Source organism: Salmo salar, chromosome ssa24 (assembly GCF_905237065.1).
Source record: "Salmo salar chromosome ssa24, Ssal_v3.1, whole genome shotgun sequence".
Lineage (NCBI taxonomy): Eukaryota > Metazoa > Chordata > Actinopteri > Salmoniformes > Salmonidae > Salmo > Salmo salar.
In genome coordinates this window covers 41,519,106-41,538,051 of record NC_059465.1, presented here as the reverse complement: position 1 = coordinate 41,538,051, position 18,946 = coordinate 41,519,106, and the positions used below count along the sequence as shown (strand labels likewise).

Genomic DNA, 18,946 nt, shown 5'->3' with positions numbered 1-18,946 from the left:
AGCCGGCTGGTTAAAACTGGCACTGTCCCTGTAAAACGATATGTAATCCCACTCCCAAAGCATCCATTCACCCAGACAACGAGACCAAATGGTTAGCCATCTTTATTATGAAACATTGGACCGAGTCAAAAAGCTGTTACACTGCTCCAGTCCCTGTCCTGTTTACACCCTACTGGCAGACAGACAATTAGAGAGACAGCCCTCTCCCAGCTCAATATAAAGGACCACCGTCTCTGTGCGTTAACCCAGTCTGTGTTTGAAATAGCATCTTATTCCCAATATAGCGCACTACTTATGACCATGGTTCGGGTCAAAAGTATAACACTATGTAAGGAATAGGGTGCCATTTTGGACTCAACCCAGTCTTTACTCCCCTGGCATTGGCCCGACCAAGCCTGACAGTTCACTAAGTCCCTTGTTCCAGTGGATATATCGGCCACCGATTTGTATATATTTATGTTAGTCTCTCGCGATGACATGAGATTTGGTTTGCGGTGCTAAGATTGTTTTTTTTATGTAGAGAGAGAAAGGAGGTGTAGTTCTGATTTTGTGTGTGACCACGAGCGGACTGGAGAGTAGACTTAAAGCCAATTTATTCTTGATTCTAAAATGTGGTCGGAGGCGCTGTAAGAAGGAGGGTATGATGCAATTGTGGAGCCACACAGAGGCCAAATTGAGCTCCATACCGCATCACCGTGCGCCACCCAAATGTTGCAACAGTGTGGAGGACTCCTTATAGCTCCGCATTGACATGATTGGTTGATATATTAGGTGGGGGTGGGAGGTCCTGTATAAACACAAACCCACTTCCTTGACAACAGCTCTGCGTAAGAAGTATACATGCCCTGGCTTCAGAGGCCGTATCTGAGTAAATGCTGCGCGGCCACTGCAGACATTGGATTGACCCTGCAGAGCCTTTTACAGGAAACAAACTGTACGGTGTCACTACTATTTCCACTTCCCACTGTCTCCAGATGGAAAACTGGTATCTAATGTGTATAGGAGAAGAGTTAAAACTCAAGAAACACAGCATGGTAGGAACGGTAGAACCTGCGGGTGGGGTATACAATCGCATTATAACACAGAGGGAGATGTTTTTAGTCTGAATGGCACTTCTGCCTATAAAGCAAAAAAACTAATCAGAAGGAAGTCTCAGAACATCTAATGCAAAGAGGGGCATTTTTCAAACATTTTGGACTGGTGAAGGGGAGTGTGAACGATGATCATCTCCAGTCAATTGCACTTGTAATTCATGAAAATATTAGCGTATTATCGGTGGCCATTTTGTGTCTGTCTGCTCAGTGGGCTGGCTTCAAGCTGAGGGGAAGGACAACAGAGAGGGCTTGTTCCACAGAATACAGTGCAACTCCAGAAGCAGAGAAGTCAAAGGGAAAACATTTCAGCACACACTTCCAGGGCCTAGCAAGCTATGAGAGAAAGAGTTGTCGTATTTTTTTTAGTAAGACATGTCATTTAGGGTTGACAGAACAAGATGAGACTAGAGAACAGAACAAAGAAAGTAAAGGATAACCACAACTTTTCCCTCTGTCAGAAAGATCTCCTTCCAGAAGTCAGGAGAAAGGTCTACAATACTCAAGCAGTGATCTCTTGTTTTTCCTAGATTTCTTTTTCTTTTTTTTTTTACAAACAGCAAAACTTAAAAACAGACCCCCCCCCCATTTCCTTCTATTTTATTCCCTCCTTAGTTCTCCATATTTAACATGGAAGTTCTAACCATTTATTTTTTTCTTGTCTTTTTCATTTTTCATATTTTAATTTAAGAAAATAGTATAAAGTTAGTAACGGTATCGAGCTATCGCGAGGAGGAGGAGGAGAAACCGGTCTGATCCAGAGTCCTGCGTAGATGGGAGAGGTGAGGCTGCAGCCACACGCTGAGGTGAGGCTAGGGCTGCTCCTGGGCTGCTAGGATGATGTGTGTGTGGGGAAGAATGGAGGAGATGGGGGGGAAGGTACAGAGAGAATGGAGGAGATGGGGGGAAGGTACAGAGAGAAGGGAGAGAGAGGGGGAAGGTACAGAGAGAAGGGAGAGAGGGGGGAAGGTACAGAGAGAAGGGAGAGAGGGGGGGAAGGTACAGAGAGAAGGGAGAGAGGGGGGGAAGGTACAGAGAGAAGGGAGAGAGAGGGGGGGGAAGGTACAGAGAGAAGGGAGAGAGAGGGGGAAGGTACAGAGAGAAGGGAGAGAGAGGGGGAAGGTACAGAGAGAAGGGAGAGAGAGGGGGAAGGTACAGAGAGAAGGGAGAGAGGGGGGGAAGGTACAGAGAGAAGGGAGGAGGAGAGAGAGGGGGAAGGTACAGAGAGAAGGGAGGAGGAGAGAGAGGAGGAAGGTACAGAGAGAAGGGAGGAGGAGAGAGAGGAGGAAGGTACAGAGAGAAGGGAGGAGGAGAGAGAGGGCTACACACTGGTCAGGTAATCAGTCCATTGGTCTCTTTTCTCCATGTTTCTTTGTAAACTCTTCTGCGTTCTTAAAGAATTTTTTCCGGTCCTTTGAGTATTCTTCTGCTAGGTCTGCCCTCAGGGGGTGCTCTGGCTGGGGGTCGTTCACCAATGCAATCAGGGATTGAATTACTGCAGAATAGACAAACAGTCAGTCATGAATTACTGCAGAATAGATAAGACAAACAGCCAATCATGACATTGCAGAAACTGAATCAGTGCAGAATGAACAGATTATTTTTGACTAAAGAAGTAATTACTACTTCAACAGAAAGTTAAACAATTAAAGTGACACACAAAGGAAAATGAGTCATGACATTGAAGTAGAATACTTGACTGATTCATGTGTCCTCCTGTTAAGTTCCTTTTCTCTTTCACTTCAGTCATTTGATCAGGTTCTACTGTCCAGGGTCAGGGTATCATGCCATGGTATCGTGCCCAGCGTCAGGGTATCATGCCCAGCGTCATGGTATCATGCCCAGCGTCAGGGTATCATGCCCAGCGTGTCATGCCATGGTATCATGCCCAGCGTCAGGGTATCATGCCCAGCGTATCATGCCATGGTATCGTGCCCAGCGTCAGGGTATCATGCCATGGTATCGTGCCCAGCGTCAGGGTATCATGCCATGGTATCGTGCCCAGCGTCAGGGTATCGTGCCCAGCGTCAGGGTATCGTGCCCAGTGTCAGGGTATCGTGCCATGGTATCATGCCCAGTGTCAGGGTATCATGCCATGGTATCATGCACAGTGTCAGAGTATCATGCCATGGTATCGTGCCCAGTGTCAGGGTATCGTGCCCATCGTCAGGGTATCATGCCATGGTATCATGCCCAGCGTCAGGGTATCATGCCATGGTATCATGCCCAGTGTCAGGGTATCGTGCCCAGCGTCAGGGTATCGTGCCATGGTATCATGCCCAGCGTCAGGGTATCGTGCCATGGTATCATGCCCAGCGTCAGGGTATCGTGCCATGGTATCATGCCCAGCATCAGGGTATCGTGCCCAGCGTCAGGGTATCGTGCCATGGTATCATGCCATGGTATCGTGCCCAGCGTCAGGGGATCATGCCATGGTATCATGCCCAGCGTCAGGGTATCACGCCATGGTATCACGCCCAGCGTCAGGGTATCATGCCATGGTATCGTGCCCATCGTCAGGGTATCATGCCATGGTATCATGCCCAGCGTCAGGGTATCATGCCATGGTATCATGCCCAGTGTCAGGGTATCGTGCCCAGCGTCAGGGTATCGTGCCATGGTATCATGCCCAGCGTCAGGGTATCGTGCCATGGTATCATGCCCAGCGTCAGGGTATCGTGCCATGGTATCATGCCCAGCATCAGGGTATCGTGCCCAGCGTCAGGGTATCGTGCCATGGTATCATGCCATGGTATCGTGCCCAGCGTCAGGGGATCATGCCATGGTATCATGCCCAGCGTCAGGGTATCACGCCATGGTATCACGCCCAGCGTCAGGGTATCATGCCATGGTATCACGCCCAGTGTCAGGGTATCATGCCATGGTATCATGCCCAGTGTCAGGGTATCATGCCATGGTATCATGCCCAGTGTCAGGGTATCATCCCCAGCGTATCATCCCCAGCGTCAGGGTATCATGCCAGGGTATCATGGCAGTGGTAGGGTTTCATGGCAGTGGTCAGTGTATTGTGTCAGTGTATCATTTGGGGTGGCAGGTAGTCAAGTGGTTAGAGCATTGGGACAGTAACCGAAAGGTTGCTGGACCGAATCCCTGAGCTGACAATGTAAAAATCAGGCAGTTAATCCACTGTTCCTCAGTAGGCTGTCATTGCAAATAAGAATTTGTTCTTAACTGACTTGCCTAGTTAAAAAAAGCTATAAAAAAATAATAATAATGTAAGTATTGCAGCATAATATACATTATATGCAAATTATAGCGGTGTGTGTGTGTGTGTGTGTGTGTGAGAGACCCACCTTGGTCAGTTTTGGTAGCTGGTTTCCAGTTCTCTGCGCTAATGACAGGCAGACACACCTGTCCCTTCTCGTCGATGTTGGGGTGGTAGATCTTCGTCTTGAACGTGATCTTGGGGGGCTTGAAGGGGTACTCGGCGGGGAAGATTAATTCAATCCTGAAAGCTCCCTTGTCATAAGGAGCGTTGTCCTGGAGGAGTAATGTGTAGAAAATAAACCATGGTTAGTTAGAGCAACAATGACCATATCCAAGGAGCATCTCCTATGACATTTAATACATGTAACAGTCCTTCTAGAACATAGAGACTTCTGTGATGTAATAGTCCTTCTAGAACCAGAACATAGAGACGTCTGTGATGTAATAGTCCTTCTAGAACCAGAACATAGAGACGTCTGTGATGTAATAGTCCTTCTAGAACCAGAACATAGAGACGTCTGTGATGTAATAGTCCTTCTAGAACCAGAACATAGAGACGTCTGTGATGTAATAGTCCTTCTAGAACCAGAACATAGAGACGTCTGTGATGTAATAGTCCTTCTAGAACCAGAACATAGAGACGTCTGTGATGTAATAGTCCTTCTAGAACCAGAACATAGAGACGTCTGTGATGTAATAGTCCTTCTAGAACCAGAACATAGAGACTTCTGTGATGTAATAGTCCTTCTAGAACCAGAACATAGAGACGTCTGTGATGTAATAGTCCTTCTAGAACCAGAACATAGAGACGTCTGTGATGTAATAGTCCTTCTAGAACCAGAACAGAGAGACGTCTGTGATGTAATAGTCCTTCTAGAACCAGAACATAGAGACGTCTGTGATGTAATAGTCCTTCTAGAACCAGAACATAGAGACGTCTGTGATGTAATAGTCCTTCTAGAACCAGAACATAGAGACGTCTGTGATGTAATAGTCCTTCTAGAACCAGAACATAGAGACGTCTGTGATGTAATAGTCCTTCTAGAACCAGAACATAGAGACGTCTGTGATGTAATAGTCCTTCTAGAACCAGAACATAGAGACGTCTGTGATGTAATAGTCCTTCTAGAACCAGAACATAGAGACTTCTGTGATGTAATAGTCCTTCTAGAACCAGAACATAGAGACGTCTGTGATGTAATAGTCCTTCTAGAACCAGAACATAGAGACTTCTGTGATGTAATAGTCCTTCTAGAACCAGAACATAGAGACGTCTGTGATGTAATAGTCCTTCTAGAACCAGAACATAGAGACGTCTGTGATGTAATAGTCCTTCTAGAACCAGAACATAGAGACTTCTGTGATGTAATAGTCCTTCTAGAACCAGAACATAGAGACGTCTGTGATGTAATAGTCCTTCTAGAACCAGAACATAGAGACGTCTGTGATGTAATAGTCCTTCTAGAACCAGAACATAGAGACTTCTGTGATGTAATAGTCCTTCTAGAACCAGAACATAGAGACGTCTGTGATGTAATAGTCCTTCTAGAACCAGAACATAGAGACTTCTGTGATGTAATAGTCCTTCTAGAACCAGAACATAGACGTCTGTGATGTAATAGTCCTTCTAGAACCAGAACATAGAGACTTCTGTGATGTAATAGTCCTTCTAGAACCAGAACATAGAGACGTCTGTGATGTAATAGTCCTTCTAGAACCAGAACATAGAGACGTCTGTGATGTAATAGTCCTTCTAGAACCAGAACATAGAGACTTCTGTGATGTAATAGTCCTTCTAGAACCAGAACATAGAGACGTCTGTGATGTAATAGTCCTTCTAGAACCAGAACATAGAGACGTCTGTGATGTAATAGTCCTTCTAGAACCAGAACATAGAGACGTCTGTGATGTAATAGTCCTTCTAGAACCAGAACATAGAGACGTCTGTGATGTAATAGTCCTTCTAGAACCAGAACAGAGAGACGACTGGGATGTAATAGCCTTCATGAGAGAATTGATGAGAATAAGAACACTTACAGGGACAATAAGACCTTGCCAGGTCAATATGTTGGATTCATCCACTTGAATGTTTCGGAAGTTTTTCATTCCAGACTTGCGAATCTCTTCAAGTTCCTGAAAGAGGAGAGAGAGAGAGAAACATCATGATATGTTAAGGCCCCTCCAACGACTCTGTTGATGGTAATGTACAATCCTTCCAAGGACTGTGGCTGGGTTACCCTCTGAATTCACTACAATGAGTCTGATGTCAATCAAGTAATAGGTAGAGAGATAGATAAATAGACAAAATAGAGAGGTGGCTGCTTGTGAGGCATCTATGTCAGTGAATGACGGCTCATCTGGTATTGACTTGTCTTGTAATTGTAAACAAAACTGAAACCCAGACAGAATTGTGTGCTCCTCATGTTACTGTCTGGACAGACAACATACTAATAATGAATGTTTTGTTTGGGCCACAGAATTCAGTTAGCTAGCGGCTGATTGTTTATTAGATATACTTTTTGTATATCTAATAATAGTGTATGAGTTTAGGTTTTGTTTCCTGCTGCAAACCGAGATGACCTCATGAAATAATTGACTCATGTCACGGTGCAGTTTTCTACAATGACTTCGTGTATCTTGATAGATAGATAGCCAGCTATGGCTCTATCTATACAACTGGAGTGGTACCCAGGCGGTTACAAAACCCAAGATGATTGCATTTTCTTGGCAATTGATTTAATGCTTACTGTTTGCTAGTTACCTAGCTAAGCTCTGGATAAGTCGCATGTATAAACCGGGTAACTTGATTCATTGACTCATGTCATGGTGCAGTTTAGGACGATAATAAGACAGTGACTGAGTTGTACTGAATGATGACCAAGCCCATTCTAGTAAACCCTTTAAAACATTAGGACAGTGAGGTTGTGCTTCGTGTGAGTCACAAAATAAGCGAAACATCATTTCCCATGTAGGTGAGGCAATTTGGGTAGCTACTAGCTAACGTTAGCTAACCTAAAGTAGCAACCAGCGTAGACAGCTCTGTAACGGAAATAACGAACTACGCTGTAGTACTAGCCATCGCAAGGTTGTGATAAACATACATTGATAGGTTTCAATGTTATTTTTAACCCTTTAAACATCGGGACAATGAGGTTGTGCATCGTGTGAGTCACAAATAAAGCGAAACATCATGTCCCCATTTAGTTAGTTGGGCAACTACTAGCTATCTAGCTAATCTAAAGTAGCCATAAAAAACCCAGCGAATACAGCTCCGTAACGGAAATAGCTAACTAACTACGACAGTAACCATCGCACGGTTGTGATACACAGAAATTGATCGGTGTAAATGTTGTTTGTACAGTTTCGGAGATTGGTGTCAATATCAAGCATGAGTAAGCAACGTCGCAGTCTAGCTTCCCTGCTGATCCCCAAAACCCGGTGTCTCAATCTTCTCTGGCCTGCCGGTGCTTTTCCTAACCTGCTTGCTGGCCTAGCTTCCGAAAGAGAGAGCCTTCTCGCCTTTAGCGGGACTTCAACACTTCTGGACCAAATACAATTTAGGACAACAATAACATATCGTAACCGAGTCGTACTGAATAATGACCAAGCCCTTAGCTAGACCATTCAGACTTTTTTTAATTGCTAGATATATGAAAATAGAGTTATCATGATATTTACCTTGTGCAGTCTCCTGCTCGCCGCCATCTTGCATCTACTGTGTGTTCCCAGAATACAACGCGGCGACTTGTCTTGGGGTCGCAGTTCCAAAAAGGCAATAAAAAAGTTTGGGACAAATGACCCCCAACAATATTTATTGTCTTTATCGTGTGTTACATGACTCATTTTAAAATACTAAAGAGTCCAGTCCACTTATTTTTTTTCTGTTTTTGATTGCAGATTTGTAAACATTAAAACCAACAAAGGTTTTAGAAGCTACCAGAAGTGTTTCATTTATTGTCTGGCATTGATTACTCAAAAGCCTTGATTCTGAAATACCCTTATTGTACACTGCAGTGTTGCCAATATAAACAGCTCAAAACTCTCCAGTTGGCTACTATACCAATTAAGCATATTCATTGAATGGACTTGTATTTATAGTATCAAATGAAAAAGGTGCGTCAGGTTCAGATTTAATTTTTTTTTAACTAGGCAAGTCAGTTATGAACACATTCTTAGTTACAACGACGGCCTAGGAACAGTGGGTTAACTAACCACTAGACTACCTGCAGCCCTACATAATTAATCGTGTATGTATGTGTGTGTGTGTATGCGTGTGTGTGACATTTGAATGTGACAGACAAATACAGGCATCTCAAATTATGTTTATGGAAATCGGATATATTCAAAGTCATCATTTGTTTGAGATGGCTGTAGTTGTCCGACTGTTCAACCCGTAGCGTAGCCTATGGACCGACCATTGTAAGCTAGCCACTAGCGAGTGTTTTGTCAATGGATGAAATATTTCCTTTCTACCCCTCTGCGTCGTGCTATCACAACCACCCGATGCTGTTCTTACTGTTCCCCCGGGCGCCGAAGACGTGAATGTCGATTATGGCAGCCCCCCGCACCTCTGATTCAGAGGGGTTGGGTTACATTTCAGTTGAATGCATTCAGTTGTACAACTGACTAGGTATCCCCCTTTCCCTTAGTTTAAAATCAAATCACTCAACAGACACCTCAACCCACTGTCTGTATACGTAGCAGAACACAACGAATGACCACTAGATATTGCTGTAGTGTTTTAAAGTACAAGCGATAACTCCCTAAACTATATAGGAGCTGCTTTTCCAAGCCTGGTAGATTTAACCACTAGATGGCAGCAGTGGTCCCATAATACTGCAATAATAATTGTACTGGGGTCGTAGGCTAAATTCAGATTCTACACCCCTCTCCCACTCCCTGTCATGGATTTCAAGCATTTTGCTGTTGTAAGCAGTGTCTGAGGGAGTGTGCCAGTGCATACTTTGGGAGCCACTAAAATACTGACCTCAATGTTGGTGCAAAGGCGGCAGGGGTATAAAGTACTTAAGTAAAAATACTTTCAAGTAACACTTAAGTAGTTTTTTTGGGGTATCTGTAGTTCATTTGACTATTTTTATTTTGACAACTTTTACTTTTACTTCCCTACATTCCTAAAGAAAAGAATGTACTTTTTACTCCATACATTTTCCCTGACACCTAAAAGTACTCCTTACATTTTGAATGCTATGCAGGACAGAAAAATGGTTCAATTCACACACTTATCAAGAGAACATCCCTGGTCATCCCTACTGCCTCTGATCTGGCGGACTAACTAAACACAAATGCTTCATTTGTAAGTGATCTCTGAGGGTTGGAGTGTACCCCTGGCTATCCATAAATTAAAGAAACAAGAAAATTGTGCCGTCTGGTTTGCTTAATATAAGGAATTTTAAATTACTTTTACTTTTGATACTTAACTACATTTAAAAACAAATACCTTTAGACTTTTACTCAAGTTGTATTTTACCTTGAGTAACTTTCTATTAAGGTATCTTTACTTTTACTCAAGTATGACAATTGGGTACTTTCTCCACCACTGATAGGCAGTGCTGGCAATTGTATGATCACAGGTTTACACAAGGCAAAACAGTACTCTTCTCCTTTGCCCTGCAGCGATATCATAAACGTGTCATCACTCATCAGATTCATCAAACATAGCCTTACGCATGTTGAATAAAAAGGTTTTCTGTTGTTTATAATATAATAATAGTATTATACAATTTTTGAACATGTTTTTTTCTCTTATCATGAGAGTGGCATTTTAAACAGCCTTTACTGAGGGCCACCAATAGGATTGTGATACGATAAACAATAGTCAAAAATGGTTTGCTTTGTGATGTGATGCCAGTTGGCTCCAGTTGAAACTTTCTCTTTCCCGTCACTTAGCATTCCTTGGCTGGGACTAGCCCGAGCATGATGAGCAGCAGATGACTCTAAGTGTACCAGTAAAACAACAGACATAAGCAATGATAGAAAACAAGAGTGATTTCTGCATAAAAACGCCAGAGAGACTTCACCTCTTTCTCCATTTTACTTCATCAGCCATGTCTGCCTCTGAGACTCAATAATTCCATTCAAAATGGCCGTGTCATTTTACGCTGCATAAGAATGGCCCTTCCTGGGACAATAAAGATCTATTGATTGAGCCACAATTGCTAATTTCCTGATATTCTACACATTTTGCCACAGGGTGGAGGCAAACGTTTTCAATATGATAAGTGAGGATCTATGGGCCCCATCCCGGTCAGTAATTTGACCATGCTTGCTACAAGTTTAGATATCTGGCGCTAGACTAACTTTTCCAAAAAGTTAGTCATGTAGCTGACATTGGCAAATTGAGTGACAGTTGATGCACAACCAAATTTCGAAATGGCATATTTTATTATTCTAACTCAAGAGTAAATTGATACCCCGACTGAGTTCCTAAAAACAAAAGGGGTGCCGCGGGCCGCCAGTTGCCCACCACTGTCCTAGATAAATTATTTCATCATCAAGCCAATCTCAGAATTCTACAGAAGAGAGAGAGAGTACACTTTCTAGGTCAAAGAGGCTGCAGTGAGAGGCATAGAACTGGAATGGCTGTAATGGATTCTAATTCTAGATTTCACATCATGTTTTTGAACCAGGTCTGGTATCTGTGTCTGTTGATGCCAGTAAGGGGTGATAACAGACTCTCTACTTCCATAAACAGTGGGCATGTCTGGCATACTGATAAGATACCAAGATGCAAGACCAATCTAATGCCCTCATTGCCACCGGAGGGGATTTCTGCACAGAGACTGGCTGTGTGTTTGTGACCATGCAAGCGTGTGATGTTTGTTTCTTTGGATGTTTATGGTTGTCGTTTTAAATAAAAGAGGACAATGAGAATTTCCCTTGGCCTTCTTTAGAGAATCATTTTAGACTGAAGTAGTTAGTGATTCCCACCATAAAACAGTCAGAGGGGAATTTGAAGTGGCTTGGCTCAGGGTTGTGACCTATTAGAATAGAATGTGGTGAATATGCTGTCAGTACAGGGGGTAAAAACATTGACAGACAGACAGACAGACAGACAGACAGACAGACAGACAGACAGACAGACAGACAGACAGACAGACAGACAGACAGACAGACAGACAGACAGACAGACAGACAGACAGACAGACAGGTAGGTAGGTAGGTAGGTAGGTAGGTAGGTAGGTAGAAGGGCAGACAGACAGGTAGGCAGGCCGATAGACAGACAAGCAGACAGACAGACAGGTAGGTAGATAGGATAGCAGACAGACAGACAGGTAGGTAGGTAGGTAGGTAGGTAGGTAGGTAGGTAGGTAGGTAGGTAGGAGGGCAGACAGACAGGTAGGCAGGCCGATAGACAGACAAGCAGACAGACAGACAGACACTATCAATGAAAATCTTTATCAAGGATAGGTTTGTTTCACTTCTATTCTACATTTACACCTGTTTCTTGGGAAACAGCTTAAAGTGATATTTAAAAATAAAGAACTATATGTTGTATTCCTATTAAGCCTTATCACACAAATACACAATATAATGCTAGTATATATATTTCCCCTCCCTCATCAATCTAAACACAATACCCCATAATGACAAAGCAAGAACATGTTTCTAGAGATTTTTTTTTACAAATGTATGTGTAAATGTACAGCTGCAGCGATCTGTTAGCTGCTCAGATAGCTGATGTTTAAAGTTAGTGAGGGAAATGTAAGTCTCCAGTTTCAGTGATTTTTGCAATTCGTTCCAGTCAGTGGAGGCAGAGAACTGGAAGGAAAGGCGGCCAAAGGAGATGTTAACTTTGGGGCTGACCAGTGAGATATACCTGCTGGAGCGCGTGCTACGGGTGGGTGTTGTTATCGTGACCAGTGAGCTGAGATAAGGCGGAGCTTTACCTAGCATAGACTTATAGATGACCTGGAGCCAGTGGGTCTGGCGACGAATATGTAGCGAGGGCCAGCCAACTAGAGCATACAGGTCGCAGTGGTGGGTGGTATAAGGCGCTTTGGTAACAAAACGGATGGCACTGTGATAGACTACATCCAATTTGCTGAGTAGAGTATTGGAAGGTATTTTGTAGATGACATCGCCGAAGTCGAGAATCGGTAGGATAGTCAGTTTTACTAGGGTAAGTTTGGCGGCGTGAGTGAAGGAGGCTTTGTTGCGAAATAGGAAGCCGATTTTAGATTTGATTTTGGATTGGAGATGTTTGATATGAGTCTGGAAGGAGAGTTTACAGTCTAGCCAGACACCTAGGTATTTGTAGTTGTCCACGTATTCTAGGTCAGAACCGTCCAGAATAGTGATGCTAGTCAGGCGGGCGGGTGCGGGCAGCGAGCGGTTCAAATGCAAGCATTTGGTTTTACTAGCGTTTAAGAGCAGTTGGAGGCCACGGAAGGAGTGTTGTATTGCATTGAAGCTCGTTTGGAGGTTAGTTAACACAGTGTCCAAAGAAGGGCCAGATGTATACAGAATGGTGTCGTCTGCCTAGAGGTGGATCAGGGAATCACCCGCAGCAAGAGCGACATCGTTGATATATACAGCGAAAAGAGTCGGTCCAAGAATTGAACCCTGTGGTACCCCCATAGAGACTGCCAGAGGACAACAGGCCCTCCAATTTTACACACTGAACTCTGTCTGCGAAGTAGTTGGTGAACCAGGCGAGGCAGTCATTTGAGAAACCAAGGCTATTGAGTCTACCGATAAGAATACGGTGATTGACGGAGTCGAAAGCCTTGGCCAGGTCGATGAAGACGGCTGCACAGTACTGTCTTTTATCGATGGCGGTTATGATATCGTTTAGTACCTTGAGCGTGGCTGAGGTGCACCCGTGACCAGCTCGGAAACTGGATTGCACAGAGGAGAAGGTACGGTGAGATTTGAAATGGTCAGTGATCTGTTTATTAACTTGGCTTTCAAAGACTTTAGAAGGGCAGGATAGATATAGGTCTGTAACAGTTTGGGTCTAGAGTGTCACCCCCTTTGAAGAGGGGGATGACCGCGGCAGCTTTCCAATCTTTAGGGATCTCGGACGAAATGAAAGAGAGGTTGAACAGACTGGTAATAGGGGTTGCAACAATGGTGGCGGATAATTTTAGAAAGAGAGGGTCCAGATTGTCTAGCCCAGCTGATTTTTACGGGTCCAGGTTTTGCAGCTCTTTCAGAACATCTGCGATCTGGATTTGGGTGAAGGAGAAGCTGGGGAGGCTCGGGCAAGTAGGGATGCTACCAGGTTTCCTCCAGATGTGACGCTTGACATTCATGCCAAAGAGTTCAATCTTGGTTTCATTAGACCAGAGAATCTTGTTTCTCATTGTCTGAGAGTCCTTTAGGTGCCTTTTGGCAAATCCAAGCGGGCTGTCATGTGCCTTTTACTGAGGAGTGGTTTCCATCAGGCCACTCTACCATAAAGGCCTGATTGGTGGAATGCTGAGATAGTTGTCCTTCTGGAAGGTTCTCCCATCTCCACAGAGGAACTCTAGAGCTCTGTCAGAGTGACCATCGGGTTCTTGGTCACCTCCTTGACCAAGGCCCTTCTTCCCCGATTGCTCAGTTTGGCCGGCGGCCAGCTCTAGGAAGAGTCTTGGTGCTTCCAATCTTCTTCCATTTAAAAATGATGGAGGCCACTGTGTTCTTGAGGACGTTCAATGCTGCAGAAGTGTTTTGGTACCCTTCCCCAGAGCTGTGCCTCGACACAATCCTGTTTCGGAGATCTGCGGACAATTCTTTCGACCTCATGACTTGGTTTTTGCTCTGACATGCACTGTCATCTGTGGGACCTTATATAGATAGTTGTGTGCCTTTACAAATCATGTCCAATCAATTGAATGTAGAAAAAGTAAAGGGGTCTGAATACTTTCCCGAATGCACTGTATACGAGAGAGTGGAAATTCTGCCCAGAGAGGAGCACCACAACAAGAAGCACCGTCAATACCACTGACCTAGAAAAGCTTTTCTGGTTGGAGAGCAACTGCACCTGGGCTCAGGAAGCCAGTATCCTCTACATATACATCCCCCATAGGACAGCAGTGTCCCAGCCCATCTTCCCAAAGCACCTGAAACCTCTTCAAAGAGTATCTTACATAACTCCCCCTCCTCACCTCGACCCCCCCCCCATCCCCCCAAGAACCTCTAATGAAGAACCATGTGAAAGCTGTGAGCCATTCTGCTTTGTGTGTTTGTGTTTGTGTGTTGTGTTTGTGTGTGTTTGTGTGTGTTTGTGTGTGTTTGCGTGTGTATTTGTGTTTGTGTGTGTGTATTTGTGTTTGTGTGTTTGTGTGTGTGTGTGTGTGTGTGTGTGTGTGTGTGTGTGTGTGTGTGTGTAGTGTGTGCGCGCGTGTGTGCGCGCGTGTGTGTGTCTGTGTGTCTACATACAATAATTAACCCTCACCATCTTCACCACCACACCCAAATGTTTACTTAACGCAATCCCTTCTTCCTGTCTAAAGTTATGTTACCATGGTTCATTACCAGCAGACCATTCAGCAACATCACTGTCTGTGTTCTATCATCTCACTTCACGTGTCAAAGCTGTTACAACCTGTCTACAATTTAGGTCAGACATCCCTGTACTCGTTTGTCATTCTCACGTGAAGCTTCAAAAATCGCTGTGGCTATGGCAGGGATTATAATTTATGTTGTCCTTTTATTTAGTCTCTGCCTGTTTGAAGACAACAGCTTAATATCTCCTCAGTTGAGTGGCACAAATATCATGGGGCATGTTTGGGCCAATCTTCAGCACAGGAACATGAATGGCCTTCTGAAAACTGCCATTAAGGTGTGTGTGTGTGTGTGTGTATGTGTGTGTGTGTGTGTGTGTGTGTGTGTGTATGTGTGTGTGTGTGTGTATGTGTGTGTGTGTGTGTGTATGTGTGTGTGTGTGTGTATGTGTGTGTATGTGTGTGTGTGTATGTGTGTGTGTGTATGTGTGTGTATCATCAACCCATGGGAGAAGATCTTGGAAATGAAGTAGTTTGCTCTGTGTGAACCAGTTACTGTCATTTTTTACATTTAACTAGGCAAGTCAGTTAAGAACAAATTGTTATTTACAATGACCACCTAGGAACAGTGGGTTAACTGCCTTGTTCAGTGGCAGAACGACATATTTTTACCTTGTCAGCTCGGGAATTCAATCCACCAACCTTTCGGTTACTGGCCCAACGCTCTAACCACTAGGCTACCTGCCACCCCAATTACAGATTGTTGCAGTTTACATGCAACTACCAACTGTAATTTTAGTGTCAATTCACTTTAGTGTCCACCAAAATTACATGTTAAGAGACTTAAGACAGACAAGGAAGTGAGAAAAAGTTATCTTTGTAAATTTCTTCATATTTGGCTGACTATTCCTGTGGACTACAAAGTCTCCCAGCCAATGACCTCTGTGCACTTGACCCTGCAATGAACAGCTGTCATGTTGTAACTTCCTGATACTATGGAGGGGTTTTCCAGTATGTTCAAAACATGTTGACACTATAACTGTTAAGTCCCTCATAGCTCTCATACGGGCCATTCCACAGTAACAGAATTGCGCTGAGTCTCAGATATTTCACTTAAAATGTATGCCAAACAAACCTACTGACAGGAAGTCCTACTGCGAAATAATTTCGTCCCACAGTCTTCGTTGGAATGTTGCATCACTTGCATGTCCCCTTCCCTCTCTGTTCCTCTGTAGTCAACCAACCAGGGAGTTTCAGTAGTAGAAAGACAGACCTCTATCTTCAATGACTGGCATATGTAGATAGACAGCCTGAGGGCACACACAACCTTGCATGGATAATTGAACATCTCATTTGATAAGAAATACCAAAAAACAGATACCGTAAGCTGCAATGATCTGCCACCGTTACAGAGGTAGGCGAGATTGATTGACAGACAAGGAAATAGAGAGAAAGACAGATAAGGAAGAATGGAGGGAGACCAAGAGAAATAAGTAGGGAGACAGAGAGAAGGAAGGAGAGAGAGAGATGGCGGGAGAGAGAGAGAGAGAGAGAGAGAGAGAGAGAGAGAGAGAGAGAGAGAGAGAGAGAGAGAGAGAGAGAGAGAGAGAGAGAGAGAGAGAGAGAGAGAGAGAGAGAGAGAGAGAGAAAAAATACAAAGATTAAGGTGAATTTACGGGACTCAGGCGGAGACTTTCACTTTGTTCCAAGTCATATTGAAACTGAAAGAGACAGTCAGGTGTATAAATACACCTGTACCTCTCAGCATTCTCCCACTCTCTCATCCTCTCAGCATTCTCACAATCTCTCTCATCCACAGACTCTCTCTCATCCTCAGACTCTCTGTCATCCTCAGACTCTCTGTCATCCTCTCGCTGAAGCACAGCGCTCAAAGCAGTAATATGGCAGTTCTTCTCTTCATTGCAACAATCTGCTTGGGCTACGCAGCAGGTAAAAGACACAGAGAGAAAACACACACACACACACACACACACACACACACACACACACACACACACACACACAGAAGAGTCCTCAGGAAACATTCCTCTGCAGTGATTGACTTAGAAAGTTGCACCAGCCTGGGGTAGTTACACAAGTAGAGCCTGGATCACTCATATTGGCCTCTCTCTCTCTCTCTCTCTCTCTCTCTCTCTCTCTCTCTCTCTCTCTCTCTCTTTCTCTCTCTCTCTCTGTCTTTCTCTCTGTTTCTCTCTCTCTCTCTCTTTCTCTGTCTCTCTCTGTCTTTCTGTCTCCCTCTCTCTCTCTCTCTCTTGGGCCATGTTTTTTTTCATCCTCTATCTCTTCTTTGACCATTCTCACCCCCTTCTCTCTCTGTCTCTCTCTCCTGCAGCATTCTCAGAGGTACCCGTGGACTGCTGTCTGTCAACCACTGACATCCGTTTCCCTCGCCACTTTAAGATGGTCTCCTACCTGCTGCAGACCACAGACAGAGGCTGTGACATCGATGCCACTGTGTGAGTGTCTTCCTCTCTAAAACAAATGACTTCTCTCCCACTATATGTAGGCTACTTAGCATATCTTCCACTATATGAAGGCTACTTAGCATCTCTCCCACTATATGTAAGCTACTTAGTATATCTTCCACTATATGTAGGCTACTTAGCATCTCTCCCACTATATGTAGGCTACTATGCATCTCTCCCATTATATGTAGGCTACTTAGCATCTCTCCCACTATATGTAGGCTACTATGCATCTCTCCCATTATATGTAGGCTACTTAGCATCTCTCCCATTATATGTAGGCTACTTAGCATCTCTCCCACTATATGTAGGCTACTTAGCATATCTTCCACTATATGTAGGCTACTTAGCATATCTTCCACTATATGTAGGCTACTTAGCATCTCTCCCACCATATGTAGGCTACTTAGCATATGTTCCACTATATGAAGGCTACTTAGCATCTCTCCCTTCAATATGTAGGCTACTTAGCATCTCTCCCACTATATGTAGGCTACTTAGCATATCTTCCACTATATGAAGGCTACTTAGCATCTCTCCCATTATATGTAGGCTACTTAGCATCTCATTGCATTTTCAGGCTGAATAGAACTGTTATAAACATGATATGACACATGTTATAAGCATACAAGAGCACGATTCCAAGTGTATTACAATCCCTAGTTTTAGAAACCACAGGCTAGTTAAAGGCTAGTTCCAGGTCTTGTCTTACACTCCTAGGCAGTTTGGAGGCCTGCCAGATTCTGTTCTCCATCAGTGGCTCACTGATCTCACTAGGTGGTGCCTGGAGCACATTTTGGCAATCGCTGTCTGATATTGTTGTGGATATTGATGATTATCTTGGATACGGATCTATATGTAAATCGTATCCCTTCAGGTTTATCACCAAGACAGGGGTGAGACTGTGCTCGCCCCATCCCACAGAGAGCAAGTGGGTGGCAGACTACGTGAAACGTCTGGAGCGAACCATTTCCCTCCGGAGAGCTAACTCACTTCAGGAGTAAATCAGGTTAGTTGTTACTCTATGTTCACACACGTAACAAATGAAAGAATATCCTACTTTCCTGTGCTTGTCTCTCTTCATTTAGGCTCATAGTTTGGCTGAACTGCATATATGTATTTGTTTTTGTTTTCTTATTTTTTATTTTAAAAAATCGTATCTGTTTTATTAAAGGAATCTGCTGCAGTGTTTTCACTCACAACTCAACATTTCAAGATTCTCTATTTTAATATCTGTCCTATCTGGTGCCTGTCTCCCTCACATGACGACCACAGCAGAGTAAGACTAGGAGAGGAGACATTCAACCTTTTTTTAACTGAAGAGTGGTACTAGATACTATAGTAGACCAAAGAGTTTTACAAAATACTGCACAAGAAACCCTTGTGAACAGTGCATACTGTAAATTCATATCATAGCAAAACCATTTCCCATCAATATATTGAGAGCTGTGTTAGATTGGTTTTGTAAAATGTTATATTCAAGTTGTACAATTTGTTAATATGGTTTGGTGGGTGGATGAGAGAAAATGTTAACGTGAATGCTAGCTGTCATGAAAATGTATATTTCAAATGAATATTTCCAATAAAATATAGAGTTTTTTGTAAAATGTTTGTTATCTGAGACATGATTCTACCCAAAATGTTTGAATTGTCGTACTTTATTGGGGCAATCATAACACATTTTAATAAT

The 18,946-nt window shown here is 43.6% G+C and overlaps 1 protein-coding gene and 1 non-coding gene across 2 annotated transcripts; one reads left to right on the top strand and one right to left on the bottom strand.

The window, feature by feature from the left end:
• Positions 1 to 2,214: 2,214 nt before the first annotated feature.
• Positions 2,215 to 8,067, bottom strand: ube2l3b (ubiquitin-conjugating enzyme E2L 3b). The gene is made up of 4 exons (XM_014172600.2): positions 7,998 to 8,067; positions 6,357 to 6,452; positions 4,406 to 4,592; positions 2,215 to 2,586 (listed from the first exon to the last, which is right to left on the bottom strand). The coding sequence occupies exons 1-4, from the start codon at positions 8,022 to 8,024 to the stop codon at positions 2,432 to 2,434; spliced, it is 465 nt and encodes a 154-aa protein (XP_014028075.1). The 5' UTR covers positions 8,025 to 8,067; the 3' UTR covers positions 2,215 to 2,431.
• An 8,465-nt stretch (positions 8,068 to 16,532) lies between these two features.
• On the top strand, positions 16,533 to 18,265 carry LOC106585882 (uncharacterized). Its single transcript, XR_006761772.1, has 3 exons — positions 16,533 to 16,720; positions 17,124 to 17,247; positions 18,134 to 18,265. It is a non-coding gene; the product is annotated as an uncharacterized protein (transcript).
• Positions 18,266 to 18,946: the final 681 nt, after the last annotated feature.

Excerpts from the sequence above, each read along its gene's own strand:
- ube2l3b (XM_014172600.2), bottom strand. The coding sequence starts at position 8,024 with ATGGCGGCGAGCAGGAGACTGCACAAG. Across the intron at positions 6,453-7,997 it reads CGAGCAGGAGACTGCACAAG|GAACTTGAAGAGATTCGCAA; the intron begins GTAAATATCATG and ends CTCCTCTTTCAG. Across the intron at positions 2,587-4,405 it reads AGCTACCAAAACTGACCAAG|TAATTCAATCCCTGATTGCA; the intron begins GTGGGTCTCTCA and ends TCTATTCTGCAG.